Source organism: Typopeltis vanoorti, chromosome 18 (genome assembly GCF_054136105.1).
Source record: "Typopeltis vanoorti isolate ZY-2024b chromosome 18, IOZ_Tvanoo_1.0, whole genome shotgun sequence".
Lineage (NCBI taxonomy): Eukaryota > Metazoa > Arthropoda > Arachnida > Uropygi > Thelyphonidae > Typopeltis > Typopeltis vanoorti.
In genome coordinates, this window is record NC_143566.1 from 44,124,588 (window position 1) to 44,142,651 (window position 18,064).

General features: G+C 34.1%; 1 protein-coding gene across 1 annotated transcript in view; it reads right to left on the bottom strand.

The window, feature by feature from the left end:
• Positions 1-18,064, bottom strand: part of LOC150096623 (nucleolar protein 9) — a 212,533-nt gene that overhangs the window by 52,807 nt on the left and 141,662 nt on the right. The window contains exon 8 of the mRNA XM_090408340.1: positions 6,057-6,251. Within this exon, the coding sequence (XP_090264466.1) occupies positions 6,057-6,251 (195 nt within the window). The remainder of the gene's footprint in view (positions 1-6,056; positions 6,252-18,064) is intronic.

Here is an 18,064-nt window from a genome sequence, read left to right on the forward strand (position 1 = left end):
CTGAATAAATCTTTTTATAAATGAGTTGACTCTTATGCCTCCAAATGCTGAGTAATCGTTAAGCCTTGACTAAGAAAGTAAAAAATTCATGCGAGAGCTCTGACTAAGAAGGGACGGGTGTGGAATTATAAGGTAAGTGATTATAATAAACTCAGAAGGTGCCTTGGCATGAAGAACCACATGGCTGAGACGTCAACAGTGCATGGGAAGTAGTCAAAAGGTGAATCCTTCTTTCTCTCTCACTTGATTTAACATCAAAACGTTTTCCTATACCTCTTTCATTTCTAACTGCAGACTTATAACTGAAACTTAGACTATGTATTGCTCAATAGAATGTCCCATCTATACCATATAATTTTAATATCTTTTCCCTCAGGACCTTGTCATATCATTTTCCAGATCTGCCAAACTTAGATTACAGTTCAATGTTATATTTCTATTTTTAATTATTTATCTTAAAGTAAAAATCTAATCTGATAACCTCTATGTTGCCTGAAATAAACATGTTCTTCTCCAAATTTCTCTTCCACAATTTTTCTTAGCTTTTTTCCCTTGCATAAGTCTTACCAGGAACATTACAGTAGGGAAATTCCTCTGCAATTCTCACATTCAGTTTTTGTTTCCCTTTTATAGATGGGCATTATATGCTGTACTCCAATCGTTTGGAATTCAACCCTCTAACCAGACTTTCTGAATTATGCACTATAAAACTTTTAAACCTCCACACTTCGGGATTTCTGGTCAAATATCTATTCCAGCCACATTTCAACATTTAAGACTTTTGGTGACTTTTTTCTATCCCAAGTACTGATATGTACATCTGATTGCATTCCTCTTGAATGTTTTCTATCACTGTGCGGTCACTGCTGGTTTCATTTAGCAATCTTTCAAAAGTACATACTCGAGACATCTAGGACATTATATTTAGTTTTATGTCACCTTTATTATCTTTGATTCCTTTTACAGTACTCTTTCCTCTATTTTCTAAAGTTTTTCAAGAGCCTCCAGAACATTTGACTATCTTCCTGATATTTTCTATATTCTTACCAAAGTCTTCCCATGACTTGTTTAGCTAGCTTTCCATGCTTTGCTCGCACATTTTTCTCCCCTCTGTATTCTTTCAGAGCACAAAATGACTTATTTGCCAGGATCTTTTGATATGCTCCTGCCCCCCATTGACTGCCCCTTTCAACTTTGGTATCCATCACTGAGTTTTGATTTTTTAGCCCTGACAGATAACGTTTTGCCTGTTGAGCTAAATTGGTTAATATTTTCTTCAGGGTCTGCTGTGAATCTAACAAGATTTGGTTCTTGTTTTTACATTCTTTCATTTCCCCCCCCCCCTCCCCTATTTATGTATTTTAGCCTATAGTCCACTTCTGAAAGCTAGTCATTTTTTTTTCTTTCCCCCCACGATTCAATTTTATTCTACTCAAAATTGAATGATGATCACTTTCCATTTAAAATCCTCCATATACTCTTTTGTTCTGCACCAACATAAAGATACCATTATCAACAATATGAAAATTTTCTTATTTCTTGTATCTTCTCTCTATGTGAATTTGTGCACATCATTAAGATGCAACATGGTATCAGTAATAACTAGTCTACATCGGGAACAGAAGTCAAGCAGGCACTCACTATTATTATTAGTTTCCAAAATTTTCCCAAAACATTTCTATACATATGCTAATCATTTCTTACTTTTTAAATCTCTAACAAGGACCAACTTTTTTCTTTGTATCAGCTGCCTTTTCTAATGACTCAAAATTCCTCCACCTCTTCCTCAGTAGAATCTTCTGTGAGATGATATACATAAATAAATCACTTTGTCCAATTCCCCATTCTGAAATTTGTCCATGTGTTTAAGGGTCAAGGCTGTATAACCGGGAGGAGACCAAATGCAGAGAACTGACTGGGGCTTCTGACCTAACGTCCAATCCTCACCTTCTCGTGGTGCACCTGTTAGGTATCTACCTTGATACTGAATGAACGAGGATGGGCTGAAATTTGGGATTTATCTGACCAAGTTTTATTGGTTGGCTAAATTCTTACTGGCTTAAGCCAAAATGTAAAATTATGGTACAACGTGCCAGCTGGGGTGTCACCCGGTTAAACAAGGTTTCCCCCCCCCCATTGTTTTCATAAGGGAACCAGGATAAACAGTGAAAAGTCATCTACTGGAACAATCCCAGAACACATCTAAACTCAACATCAATGGGAAAGAAATGGAACTAGCAGAAGAATAAGTACCAGATCAACACAATAGGCATGACTGAAACAAAGAAGACAAAAACAGATGAGATCTTTCTAAGCAACAAATGCAACATACTATATTCAGGTAATAACAATCAGAGAAAAGAGGGAGTAGCCATAGTATTCAACATTAAATATGAGAATAATCTTCTTGAATGGCAGGCAATATCAAATAGAGTTAATTGGGCAAATATCAGAATGGGAAACTGGACAATGAGACTTACTTGTGCTTATGGTGTGGAAGAATTTTTCAAGGCATTAGAAAAGGCAGCTGACAACAAAAAAAGGAAAAGTGAGTCTTTGTTGGAGATCCACACAGCAGAGTAGGAAATTATTACCAGACATATAGAAATGTTTGGGGGAAAATTTGGAGAAAAGTGCAAAACTAATAATAATGGTAAATGCCTGCTGAATTTCTGTTCAGGACATGGATTAGTAATTACTAACATCATGTTCCAGCATAAAAATGTGCACAAATTCACATGGAGAGAAAATGCAAGAAATACAAAAAGTCTCATTGATTACGTTATAGTTGATAGCGATATTTTCACTGGTTCAGGACACGAGTGTATATATATATATACAGGATTTGAAATAGGAAGTGATCACCATTTAGTTTTGAGTAGGATAAAATTGAATTTCATATTGAAAAGAAGAGTGTGTAAGAGAGTTTTTAAAACAAATCAAGGTTAAGCAGCTTACATGATACAAATATCATTGAAGAAAAATGAGTCTGAAAACAAGAACCAAATCTCAGAGAGTCATGATTTGACTTGAGGTAAAATCATGATTTGAGGCACACCTGGTTTTACCTCATGATTTGAGGTAAAATCAGGTGTGTAGGAAGGGTACACATTATCTCCGTGGATCACATTATGAAGTAAAGTGGTATTAAATCTTATATCAAAATTGGTGATATTAATCTTCACTTTATGCAGATGATATTATACTTCTGAAGAAATCCAGCACAAATCTGCAAGATTCCCTGACTAAACTGAATAACTGTTGTAATAATTTTGGTATGAAAATCAGCAATAAAAAGACAATGAAAAGAAGCAGAAACATTAAAAACATCAACTGTATCCTGAATGGTGAACCTATAGAACAAGTAAAACATTTCAGCTATTTAGGCACAATTTTTAGTGAAGATGGTAAATTAAATATAGAAATATACAACAAAATTGGTAAAACTGCTATGGTAGAAAGTCAGCTGAATAAATTTATATGGAACAAGAAAGAAATTAGTCAAAACACTAAATTAGCTACATACAAGACAGTGTTCAAACAATTTTGCCTGGAACTTTCTGGAACTCTGGAAAGCTGTAGGTACAGCATCATATTAATGGAGAAATTGCTGCAAGTAGTCACTGAAGCTAGAGACATGGGGTTATAGTGTAGGACAGTGATGTAAAAGTGCCACATTACTAGAGTGGTTAAGTGATTGAATTGGATACTTGCAATGATGAAGAGAAAAATACAGGAAAAATAAGTTATTCTCCCACTTTACAAGACTTTGATAAGAACACGTTTGGGATTCTGTGTATAGATGTGTTCGTCTAGGTTCTGAAAAAAATTGGGAAATAGTAGAAAAGATCCAGAAGCACGTAACCGAGATGTAAACTGGCTTGTGGAATCACAAGCAGGCAAGTTGAGGAAATATGGTCTTCAAAGTTTGAAGAAAGATGAATGAGAGGAGATATTGTAGAAACAGGAGAATTTACAGTATAGATACAAGTGGAATTTGCAGTATATGGCTGGGATCATTTCTGAAAACTGGTTAAGGGTGTGGCAAGGAGGCAAATGAGGTCCAGATTCTTTGCATGGTAAGTGGAGTGTGTCAATTAGCTTGTGAGTACATCGTCAGTGAGCATGTTGGAGGTGAAAATATGTATAAGTGACTCAAATGACTCCCTGGAGAAACATACAGCAATCCCTTGATTAATGCGTCTAATGTGTTTTTTGAAATAGGCACATTAATCGAAAATGCACTAATCGAATATAATAACCTATGGGGAAAATTATATTTCGTTCCTCAAATTTCTTTTTTGACCTTAATTTTTTTTTTTTTATAAAAGAATTAGAGTATATCTCAGGGCCTAGTTAAAGGAAAACCCTGAAACTGAAAGACAATAAAACATATTCAGAATATACATTTGTTATTCTCCTTCTTAACAAAGAATAGAGCTAACATAGTTTGGCGGGCATTCTGTTTCTTTTTTTCATACAACTGACGGTATGGTCCTATTGCCTCTTCTACTACTTCTGCAAATTTTACTGCTTCTCTCTTTATCAGGGTCAGCCCTCTAACCATTGCTGCCTTAAAAACTTTGATTGTAAGAAAAATATTTTCAAATTGTTCTGTGAAATCTCTTTGGACTTGTCAGTGATTTTAAATTTTCTTCATATTCTTCAGGATCTTCCTGCTGTGCATCTATATTTAGCAGGTCGGAATCACTCAATTTCTCAAAATGAGATTTAATTAACTTAGATTAGTTAATTAAAGTTTGAAAAGCCTCTAAAATCATTTGCATAATGTGGAAGAATGTGCTTCCAAATGGCTTGTACATTGCTAGCAGTAATTTCCTTCAACTTTGTGACTTCCAAAAAAAGGACAGCTTCATCGACATTAAATATTTGTTGGTCACAATAGCCCCCTTCTTCCACAATTTTCTTCAAAATCTCTGGATAATTTGAGGCCACCTCCTTATCTGCACTTGCAGCTTCGCCTGTGATTTAGAACATTATGTAGGCTATTTCTCTTTTTGAAATGCTCAAACTACCTAGCGCTAGTGTGGAATTCTTCTTTTCCATCACTGATAGCCCTTTCTTTCAAGGTTGCAAAGAGACAATGCTTTTGATTTAATAAGGTCAGTGCATAGCGGGATCCATTCTTGATTACAATTTTATATCCATGTAGAAAGAAGTCTCTCTAATTCAATCATTATAATACTCTGATTTCGAGTGCATGCATGATGAACTTGAAGCAGCTTTGCTTAAAATTGCTCGTATAGTTGATTCATCCATATTTTGTGTTTTTGTCCTATCTTTGCTCTGGACTCACCTTGTTCATTTTTCTTTATTATTTCAAGTTTTTCTTCCATTGAGATTACTTTTCAAATCATTTTCACACTTTGTTCCTCACTAATTCTTTTACTCATCATGAAATGTTGGAAAAATACTTTAAAAAAATTAAGGAAAACAATTGCAAAGGAGGTACAAGATGTGATCATCAAAATGCTATGGTATTAGCAGACGACATAAATTTTGGTGGTAAATTTGGAGCATAGTGTACATGGAAATAGTGTAGTATGCCATTAAAAATAACTTTGTAAAATGTTTTAAATCAGTAACTAAATTATTTCATCCTGGCGAGTAATTTTTTAAAATAGTTAGCCATAAAAAATTTTTAAAATCTGTAACAATTATTTTTAAGATGTATATAGGCACGCTAATCGAATTTGGGTATAGAAAAGAAATGCCACACTAATTGGAGGCGCATTAATCGAGGAATTGCTGTATAATAATAAAAATATAGATAAAATTTTCATCTGAAATATGCAAAAGCTTTGATATAAGATGTTATTTCATATGAGCATTTTTATTTAAAAAATACTTTCACTTTTCATTCTCAATCAGATAATAAATTAAACATTTCAATCATAATTTAATGACCTATCAATTAAGGAACACCTTGTTTTCCTTAAATGATAGGTCATAAATTTATAAATTTTGTGTGTTTGTTGTCCAAAATGCCCTAAATTTTAAAAACTTTATCCATTAAATCAAAACTCTGATCTTACCTTAATAGGTTTATGAAATTTTAAAATTGACTGCACTAGAAGTGATCCATGTAAAGTAATCATAGGTAAATGTGAATGGGGAGCTTCAGGAGTCACAATCTGCTGATACTGTTCATATGAGAAAAGACTTAATAGAAGGGGAGCAAAATAAACTTGTCGATCTAATCTTGCACAATGAAGACATTCCATTAATGCCTGAAAGATTCATAATAAGCATTTTACTTTGATTAATAATCGTAGAAGTGAGATTGCTAAAAAACAATAGTAAGCTGCAATTATAAACAGATGATTAAAAATAATGCATAGAATATAAGAAGAACTTGTTAAAAATAATAATAAAGGAGAAAACAATTTTAATTGACACATGGATATCTATTTACCGTGATTGAGACTGAAATAAAAAAAAAAATTCTGGTAAGCAAATTTCACAACTGTGAGCATGCATTTTAAAATATACACAACTGTAAATTACACATTGATTTAAACAAATTTTTGTTACTTTTATACCTAATTTTCTTTAAATTCAAATGTGCAACTTGTATTTTCTTCTCAGATCAAAAAACATGATTTGCAACGTCTATATTTTTTCAGTCTCTCCCTGCAACCCATTTCAGTGGTTTCTTTTCAAGAAGCAGTAAAATACTATCCTTGGTTAAATCACTTTTATGGAGCCTTGTGCTTGATATGCAATCTCACGGTATCTACCTTTAGCAATGATAGTCACAGTGCTGGAACCTGTGGTACAGCTACTGAACAACACCTTGTTTCATGATAGACAGCGGAACCTCACAGAATTCAGCCCCTGCACACAAGACGAGGATCATACAGTGGTTGGAGGCGAATGTGCCCAACCACATATCAGTATCTAATTGGTTGTCTGGAAGTCCCAATCCATTACTTTAAATTGTGGTCAGAGCTTGACAAAGAGTAGCCTGCAAGAGAGTACCCTGCATCGCCAGCCTGAAGGTGGATCTGGAGTGAGGAGTGGCAGCATTTCCGTTGGATGTTGTTGTGCGTGCCACCACTGATATGTGGTCTCACAGACTTTGGTCATGTGAAGGCAATAAGGGAACATTTTAAACATTGAGTGTTGTTATATACACATTATACTGTGGTTTGTATGTGCTGAAAGTGGTAAATGATTTACTGATAGATTAAAGGTTTATGCGCTGCTCAGGTTGTAACAGTATTTATGGCTAGACTAGGTAATTGACTCAACAGAATTGAAGAGGGGGGGGGGGGGGGCACTATCAATGAAAAAGAGGTGGAGCCAGAAAGAAATTACAGAAATACTAAACCAACTAATGTGTTACCAAAAAATAATAATAATAATAATAAATTAAAAAAAATAAATAAATGGAGGGAGGGGAGGGGAGGGGACAAGATACTTCTAAATTATATCATGTTATATTCAGGATATAATGATCAGGAAATCAAAGGAGTGGCTGTAATATGCAACAGTAACAATGAATATTAACTTCTTGAATGAAAGTCAGTTTCACATATAGTAATTCAGTCAATTTAAAATGAAAAACTGGAAATAAGCAAAGAAATTTTCTGAACTATCAGAGAGGCAGCTGACAAAAAAAATTGGTCATTAAACATAAGCAGAGTAGGGGTGGGGGGGGGGGATCCAGAAATAGAAATTTTGGGAAAATTTAAAGGAAAGAGCATAGCTAATAACAATAAGGAACCTTCTGGAATTTCCATTCAGATCATAGATTAGCATAACTACTAATAACATGTTCCAACATAAATACAGGTATCCCTTGATTAATGCGATTAATTAATCCCTCGATGTTACTACATATCAAAATCGCATTAATCAAATATAATAATCAATGGTAAAAATTACAATTCGTCCATGATTGATTACTGTATTAATAATTCATTTTATATGGTACTCTTTTAGGAAAGATAAAAAATAAATGAAAAGTAAATGTTTAATAAATGCTTGTACCTACATTAGTTACTGCACTTTTTTTTCTCAAAAAAGGTTTTCAAGAGTCATTTTAGTTTTTTTCTTATAAGCATATATTCTATGATAACAAGCAAAATGACTCTCTAGACCTCGGCAAACAAACATTCTTCGATTGACATCTGAATCCACATCCATTACTTGAGGCTTAAGAGATTCTAAACTGTGAAATATTCCATCCAGTTCTTTGACTGTTATCTCCTTTGGAACCTCATCTTTACATTCCATTTGTTCATTGTATTCATATGTGCATTGTTGTTCAATTTCAAGAGGATCGTTGTCACTGAAATCTTTTGAATTTGAATCCAATAATTCTTTAACATCTTCTGCATCAACACCATCAAAACCAAGGTCTTCACCAAATACAGCGATTTCTTCAACCACGTTATTCACAGCATTTTAAAAACTACCTAAGTCATTGGTGCATTCTGAAAGAGGTTTTTCCAAACAGCTCTCATGCAGCTAGAAGACACTTGCTCCCACTAGTCATGAATGTTTTCAGTTGCATGTTTAATGTTAAAATTTTTCCAAAATTCTTGGAGCGTAATTGCATTTTCTCCCGTTGTTGTTGTTTGTACTCCTCTCAGAATGTCTTAAGAAAATAGGCTTTGAAAGTTGCAATGACGTCCATGTCAATGGGTTGTAGCAATAATGTCGTGTTTGGTGGAATTTTGTTAAATTTAAAGGGGTGTTAATTAAAACTCTTGCCGTGTATATAAAGGGATTTTCGCAATTAATTTTGCCACGTTAATCAAATCCCATGTTAAGCAACGGATACCTGTATTTACATGAATTCCCATGTGACGAAAACAATATGCTGTTTCATTAGCTAAGTTACTATTGACAGTGGTATATTTGCAATGGTTCAGGATAAAAGATTATATACGGAATTTCAAACAGGAACTCATTTAACTTTGAACAAGATAACAATGAATAGCACAGTAAAAAGAAAAATGTGTACAAAAGTAAATTAAACCAGACAAGAAATTATATTACTGCTTTAATATTCTTTACTGAAGTATATAAAGTAACTGATCTACTTGTATATGGAAGCTGTTTACTTCACAATCATAAAAGTTTTAAAAAGGAATCCCAGTTAAATGGCATTAAGAGGTAAGGCTTTAGAATCAAATGTCACTGAAAGAGTTTCAAAACTGGAAACAAACCAAAGGCAAAGCTTGAAGAAAATATTGACGACTTGCAGACAACTTCAACGTATGGTTCAACACTATGGCTAGAAAAGCATGTGGTAAAGCTTCATGAGAAGATATGAAGAAGAATATAGAAGATGGTCATGAAAGTAATAATATTCTGGAAGCTAATCAGAAAATTTAGAAAGGGAAAAGGTATAATTATTGTAAAAAAAAAAAATTAAAAAGAAAATTTTTAAGATAAAAATACTGTGCAGTGTTCTCCCTCCCCAGGATCTTTTGAATGGGTATGCCGCCCAGCTGGTTTTACTGACCGCCTGGCTAATTAAAGATGTAACATAGCTAAATAATGAGCAAGAATGGAAAAATAATTTAAGACATTTTATAATTAAAAGTGATGAGAAATCGAACCGGAGAGTTGTGATACTCGTGAGACCAGCTCAATTTTTTGCGCTGCAAGCCATTCTCGAGAGCTTTGGATATTCACTTTGATGCACACCTGTAAAAATAGTCGTAATTGAAAATTCTGAATATTTTTACAAATTGTTTATGTTAGTACATTATTAGTTTTGGTTTCATAACACGCATTGTTGGCACTTGCGATATACAGGTTATTGATGTTATTTTGTCAAAATGAAATGTGAAGCATTTAAAAAATAATTATGTACTTAGTGGATTTGGATAGTTGTATTACTTTCAGAAATTTTATTGTGGTAAAGGAACAGGATTGAGTTTAAAATTATTAAGTGCCATGTTTTGTAAAGACATTCTCGTAACGCTAACGGAGACGACATGTCAGCTATTATACATAACTTCTTGTTTGCCACTTTCATGGAGTGCACATGCTCACCGAGGAGTTTGATGGGTGATTGACAGCTGACAGAGAGCGCGTTCAATATCGTAACAAAAACAACAAGAGAGCATTCGGTATTAGAGAACGGAGGATAAACAAAAGAGAGCTAATAGAAGTTTAAGAATGCAGGCAGGCAAAATTTTGTTCTTAGGAAATTAAGTTTTTATGTGACAATTGGGGGCATATTAATAGAAGATTCTGAAAAAGGAATCATAGAATTGTGAGCCTTTAAAGTGGAGGAGTTAAGACTGTAAATAAGGACTGAAATAACGTGCGTTATGTGTCTCGGTATTACTGTCAGTGATTTGTTCCAATTAATTCAATTGTTATTAAATTAATCAGAACAAAATTAAATTAATTTAATCAGAAATTAAATTAACTACCCCATAATGAGTAAAAAGTCAAATCAGAAAACCACACTCTTAAGTTATTTTAAGAAAGATGAAACCGATAAGCATAGTAGCGAAGACACCAAACCAACAACAGAATCGATTTCTGCAGAGTCTCTTTCAAATATAAAATGTGCATCTAAACACAGCTTATCGGGTATTAACAGTGAGTGGTTTTAAAAAATTCCATTGGTTAGTGGTAAAAGATAATGGAATGATGTGTTCCACATGTATAAAATATGGAAGGAGACGACTCAAAACAAGGAAGTGACTTGGATAACTATGCCATGCACAAGACTTCAAAAAGAAAGCTTGGTTGACCATGAACAAAGCAAGTAACACACTGATTCTTGTTCAGATATAATTGAAAAACGTATACTAGAAGAAACTGGAATATGGCAAATTGAAAAATCAATTTCAATTTTGAATAACTTGCAGAGAGATGCTTTTCTGGGAGCTTTAAGATCAATGTATTCGTTAGCAAAACATGAGTTACCACATACTACATTACAGTCATACCCCAACTTACGCTAATCCGGAGTTACGTGGTTTCTTGTTCCCGTCCCACTTCACCACTAGTCGTATCTTTCAGGTGCCGGCCGCATTCACCAGTGTCGCACATGCTGTGAACAAGCACTGACGTGTTTCGCGCTGTCTCCATTACTACACGATTTCTACAAAAAAGTCTACAAACCTTGCGATTGTTTAATGTTATGTTCTTGATAAAAATTTTATCACATAAAAAATAATAATGTTGTCCAAAAGAAGCCAGTCCGATTCTTCTACAGCTAGCAAGAAAAGAAAAACATTGACTTTGGAAACAAAACTCAACATTATTAAGGATTTTGAAGGCGGAATGAAAATTTGGAGCTAGCAAAGAAGTTCGATCTACAGGAATCCACAGTAAGAACAATCATAAAAGAAAGGTTTACAGATTTTGGAGGACATAGATTCTAACGAGGAACGAATTGTAGCCACAAGGCAAGGAATAAAAAAATCATTAGCTTCCTATGAAGAAATTTTGCGTAACAAGAAAAAGACATTATGCCATCAGACGAATCTATTAGATTTTATGAAACCATCGACATCGAAATAACTTTCTTTTTTTTATGTACGAAAAACTACAATTATGATTATATTTCTTAAAAAATATAGGTGTTTTTGTAAACCTTTGGTCCCAATTGTATGTTTGTATATATAAATTATATATACAAATGCTTATATATATAAATGCTTGGAAATCTTCAAGCATTCTCAAGAAAAGAACCCGCCGTCCGTCATCAGCATAGTCGATCCACCGCTCTCTCACGAATCTCCCGACAAATCTCCTAAAACTCGAATCCAGCCTTGTAAAATGGCATGCTTCGTCTTTTATTCACCCTTTTCGGGCGTCCTCTATTCGATGTGGTTTTCACCCACGAACCCCATCGTTCCTGCCCCTTGGGTGATCCTACACTCTCCCTAATCTGTTAGGTTACATTATTCCAGGTAGCCGTTCTGACATCATTTTCCGTGTAGGTATAGCCTCCATCGCTACACTCGACTCGTACAGATTATACGCGATTATTCCGGATTACTACTTATAATTTTTCTCAGAATTTCATAATGTACTAGACAGCTTAATGGGAATTACAAATAACTTAACAATTCCCTTACACAATTCTTACTATTTTGATACAAAATTCTCTACTTCTCATTTCAGTTATGCAGGAATAACTCTCACCATATCGCACACATGAACTATACATTATTACATAACATAAAATAATACTTCATAATTATTAGCTGATGTGCAGATATCTCCTTAATTAGTAGTATTTATCATGTTAAATCCTGAATAAAGAATTTACTTGTAAAGCTCTCCATTCAGGATCTAACAGCAGATTATTTCAGTGTTTTATGTGATGAAACTACAGACATCTCACTTTTAAAACAGCTGATTGTGTACATTAAATATGTTTGTCGAATTAGAAAAGAGGTCAGGGTTAGTTTTGTATTAACTTGCAATATCAATGGTGGCAAAGCTGAGACTATAACTAACAAAGTAATTGAAACCCTTGACAGTCTTGGCTTAAAAACTTGTAATCTGGTGGGCCTAGGATCTGATGAAGCAGCTGTCATGATTGGAAAGCAAAAGGGAGTTGCAAAACTGCTCAAAGATAAAACAGATGGACTCATGGTCAACTGTCATTGTGTAAACCACCGACTGGCTCTTGCTAGTGCCCAAGCAACTGCTGAAGTGCCTTATTTAGTCATGTTTAATGATATCTTAAAGCAATTGTTTTTCTTCTTCCAAAATTCTTCAGTCAGGATGGCTGGTTTAACCCAAATCCAAAATATACTGAACAGTCTTCAGATTAAACTTAAAATGGCTAGTGACACTAGATGGCTGTCTCGTGATTCTACAATACAGTCTCTAAGAGAATGCATGGTGAGTGTTATAGCTGCATTGGAAAGAGAGGCCACCAAACAAAATGATATCACAGCTGAAGGTTTAAGTAAATATACCAGAACATACAATTTCATAGCTTCACTAATGATGCTTTCAGATGTGTTACTGCATTTATCTAACTTGTCTAGATCATGGCAAAGGCAAGATGTTGACTTAACTAAAATAGAGCCAGTCTCAGAAACCAGAAAAACTATCCATCATGGAATTGAAAGACACTCCTGGCAATCATTTTCAAAATCTTCATCCAGGTGAATGGTCAGACCTTAACATTGATTATTCAGATTCTAATGTTATTACGTTTAATACTACAATATATGATAAATACATAGGCACAGTTATTAAACACCTAGAAGCAAGATTTCCAGAAATGTCAATCATTTCCTACTTTTCAATACAGAAAGTCATGATCAACGTGAGGCTTCTGAGATTCTTTTTGATTATTATTCTAGAAATGGAAGTCCTGCAGTTTTAAACTATGAAAGTACTAAACTAGAATGGGCAGTTGCATCAAAAATGATTAATGGACAGTCGTACAAAAATCTAGATCCAAGACAAATACTGCTGAAATTGCAATAACATCTGAGCTCGAAGAGTCTTTTCCAAATTTAGCAAAACTAGCTGCTGTTGGACTGGCCATACCTGTGAGCACAGCTGAATGTGAAAAGGGTCTCTCTGCGTAAAAAGGATAAAAACCTGTATGAGGAATCGCATCAGTCAGAACACTAAATAATCTGATGCTGATTTCACTGGAGGGACCAGATCCAACAGATTTTAATTACGAAAAAGCTGCTGACAACTGGGCTTCTAAGAAGAAGAGAAGAATTAATGTATAGAATTTTAGGCTGTGAGCATTACTAGGTTTTTCATTACTTAATGAGAAAATAAGAAAAATCCTAGACTTATTTGTTATAATTACTATATAAAATATTATCGTTCTTTGAAGTAATTTCTAATAAAATTATTATTTTAATTTGTTATGAAAAAGGGTCTTTCTTAACTCACATATTCAAAATATGCGTTTTTATAATATTCTATTGAAGATTCACTTGTTTATGCTAAGATTTGTTTGTTTATATGGATGTTGGAATTTACATTTTTCAGTTAAATATGATGGAAACTTTTTGCATTTGAAGTTTATTTAGTATGTAACAAACACTAAAGTTATATTTACAATATTAATATTATATTGATGTCAGCTTTTAGTTAGTGGTATTCCATGAAGATAATAGTAAACTGAAATTCTGAAGCTTTCACTATTATTAGATGAGTTGTATTTACAAATAATAGAAAATACAAAAAATCTTTTTTTGTATGCCCGGCTAATGCTTCATTCCACCTGGCTGGTAAAAATTTCTGGGGAGAACACTGTTGTGGAGTATCTGATTATTGTTCAGATACATTATAATATGTTTTAATAATCAAATTACTTTCGAAATTGAACTATTCTGAATTAGATAAATTGGAAAAGACAAAATTAAATACAATTAGGTCTCTTTTTATGCAGTAGATACGTACCACAGAAAACCGCATATAAAAAATCTCAAAAAAAAAGACCGAACTTACATTGAAATATTAGGGATACGTTCCATAATTTTCTAAAACCACATAAAACCAAAACAACAATTAAAATAAACCTAAAATCACATAAAAAACTTTATAAAAATTCAGGAAAATAATAATGCCTAGGTTTGTTTTAAAGCTTTATTCATTTAATTTTATTGAAAAGTAACAATTTTTTTTTTTACATTTTGTCATCAGAATTATCGGCGCTACTAGACAATATTCGGCAATGTTTGCGAACGGATGCAAAATCACTTTCATCACCAGAAGAGATAGCGCATCAGATCTGTATGGTAAAGGCAATGGTTCTTCACAAACAGAATTAGCTTCACCCTCGTTCTGTGCTGATTTTTTTCTTCTGACAATGTAATCAGTGATTAAACTTTGCGATGATGATTTCACTAATTTTTAATACAGCTCGTGATATCCACACATACAGTTCTTCGGCTCATGTTGGAATTTAAGCACTCGTTCAGAATTTGTGCCATTAACAAGAAAATGATTTTCCAATTTATTGCACAGTTCAAGACATTCTCGAATTATATTTGCAGTGAGGGGGACAGGTTTTTCTTTCTCTTCACTATCATTTTCTGGATCTCTGACGATATCTAAAGTTAATCGATATCCAATAATATCATCATCACTTAAGGCATTATCCATAAGCAATTCATCTACATCATTCTGGCTAAATGTATCTAAACCTTCTCCACCAATTTCCTGTGCCAAAGTAATGATTTCAGCTGATAATGTAGATGCTTGCATGGTTGCACTGTTTCCAAACATCCAGGCCAAGCTGCTTTCCAGCAGGGATTTAAAGTTTGAGGTCTTATTTCAGTGATAGCAGATGCAACATGATTTAAGCAGTCCAAAATAGAAAATTTTTTCCAAACGTCAGTTACTGTTAATGATTCATTTTCTAGTTTATCCAATATAAATTGAAAAGTGTGCTTAACGTAATATTTTTTAAAAGTAGCAATTATGCCTTGATCAATTGGCTGAATAATGCTTGTTGTATTGGGTGGAAAAAACACTACCTGCACATTTGGATGTTCTAAATACAGATGACTTAGGTGCATTGTCAACAATTAATAAAACTTTAAAATCGAGAGGTTTTTTTTGCTTCATATAGGTTCAAAATCCGATTTCCTGATGTATTGCTACAAAGTAACAACGTTAGTCGATCTTTGCTTGCTTTAAACTCACTTGCTTTTTTCTCAGACTTTGCGATGCAAGTTCGACTAGCATTTTCTTCCAAAACCATCCTGTTTCGTCAGCGTTAAACACTTAATCGGGACAATATCCACCATCTTCAATAATTGTGGCTAATTTCTCTTGAAAATTTTTGGCTGCTTCTACATCTGCTGCTGCTACCTCACCTGTAATCTTCAAGTTATGAAGTTCATTCCTTTTTAAAAACCCGGTTAACCATCCTTCGCTAGCTGAAAATTCTTTATCAGCCTGGGAAGTGGAAGTAGATGGCTCCAATTGCTTCATCTATTCATAAAACTGAAGAGCTTTTTGTTTAATTAAATAACCACTTATAGGAATTCTTCTTTGAGTTAATTCTTCAATTCAAATTATGAGTGCCCGTTCCGTTCTTTCTAGTAAAGCATCTCTTAAGTATGATGATAATTTGGCACTTAGTTTTGTGCCAGAAATGACAGATTTTCTTATTGCAACTTCATTCTTTTTAATTGCTGTTATAGTAGATTTGCCTAAATTAAAATGTTTACCAATCACCGTAGATCCCTCTCCTTTTGCTAAGTGATCTAAAATTGCAATTTTCATTTCCAAAGAAATTGCTTTTCTTTGGTGCTTTTTTTCCTCCATTGGGCCAAATTAAATCTTTAAAATAAAAATTAGCAAAATTTAGACTTTTGATAATGAAAAGACAAACACTTATTCACATGCAAAATTAAATTTCACAGACACTCACTGCTTACATGTTACTCACGTTATGCCAGAATGTGCTGCAATACACTGTTCATTATGGACAAAGTGAAATCACGTGCTTTATAGGTAAATTTTTCCAACTGTTATAAAAGCAAAATAGTAACCACTTTAAAACTACAATGATCATAAAAGAGAAGTTAATTTTCCACTTTGTAATAATAAACAGCTCATTCCACAATAAGGATTGATTACCCTATTATCGGAATGGATTCTCCTTCTGTTGACGTGTGCAGAAGTGTTGAAGGGTCTCGTATCTCTGGGCATACTATACACATGTTTTGAAGGGTCTCGTATCTATCCTCATAAAAAGAGACCCGAGTGTATATTAATCCCCCCTTCCCCATTTACAGTAATGCAATATAGTACTGACTAAGTGGTTTTAGAATATGCACGTCTAAATGTGCATTTCTCATTTATCTTTCAAAAGTGTTCTTCCATAATTTACAATTTCTTCCACAAAGTAAAACGACAGCAACAGTTCTTCAAGAACAGCTGAATTATTAACTGCAAAATCTATGAAGTACTCAAAGGACACTTTGACAGTGTTCCATGCCTAATTAATGCAGTGCAGACAAATCCACTGAAACTATCAAGGATCACAGCAGATTAGATGGCACAGACACCAAAATAGTCTTTGTGTGAAGTTTGTTGCTGTTGGTCACATGCTTCCTGTGTAAAAATTAATGAACTGGCATACAAAATTCTCACAAACCTGAACCAGCCTTTCTTTTGTCCACTATGCCTCCATTCAGTAACAGTTCCTGAATTTAGGAAAACATATCGACAGCCTACAGGAGTGCCTGTTGTTACCAATGAAACTTTCATCTGCAAAATCAAATCAACCGAAGCCCAACCTAGAACCGATTCACAACCAACACCTTGACAAAAAAAATCGCCCTCCACTGACCAGCCAGCTCATTAGCTTCATTGGGTCGATGGTGCATGATTCAAATAAGACTGTAAACAAATATACATTGTCGTCGTCATCCTAACTTTCATACCAAAAGTGATGAAGCACTGAGGGATGACATCAACTAACTGAAAAATGCAGTTGTGGTTTCCTGATAGAAATCAAATCTCATCCTTTCCAAGCACTACTAATCTCATCTCTCCTATACACACACACACAGACTCTATTTGGCTCAAGAGTGGCATTTGTGTACACATTTACTTTGATATACCACGCCAGAGAGCATTCAACTTAAAACCTCCTCAACGTGATCTTTGGCTAAAAAAATCTCTCTACCAAACAATGTAAAAAATTCATACGCTGTCAATATCACTCTCCCAATGCCACAAACCATTCCAATTTTACAACTTCCTCTCCTTAAATGTGAAATTCTTTCAGTCCTACTTTTCTAACAGTGAAGGTAACTTCCTCACAGAATGTAATATTCACAATATCAACTGCCTTTCCTTCTCCAACTGTGCAAACCAAATAGTTCAAGATGCCAAGACATTTGTCATCACAAATTGTTCAGATACTCACAGCCATTCTCTGCTCTGGACTTCTTTTTCACCAATTATCGCTTCAAGTCTACTGTGAAGGTTATATCTCCTTTAGGTAATTCAGACCACAACCTCATGCTTATCACTTCTATTACATAGCCATTCCCAACCAAGAGTTGTCTGGCATTATAAGAACACCAAGTGAGATGATCATTATTTCTAG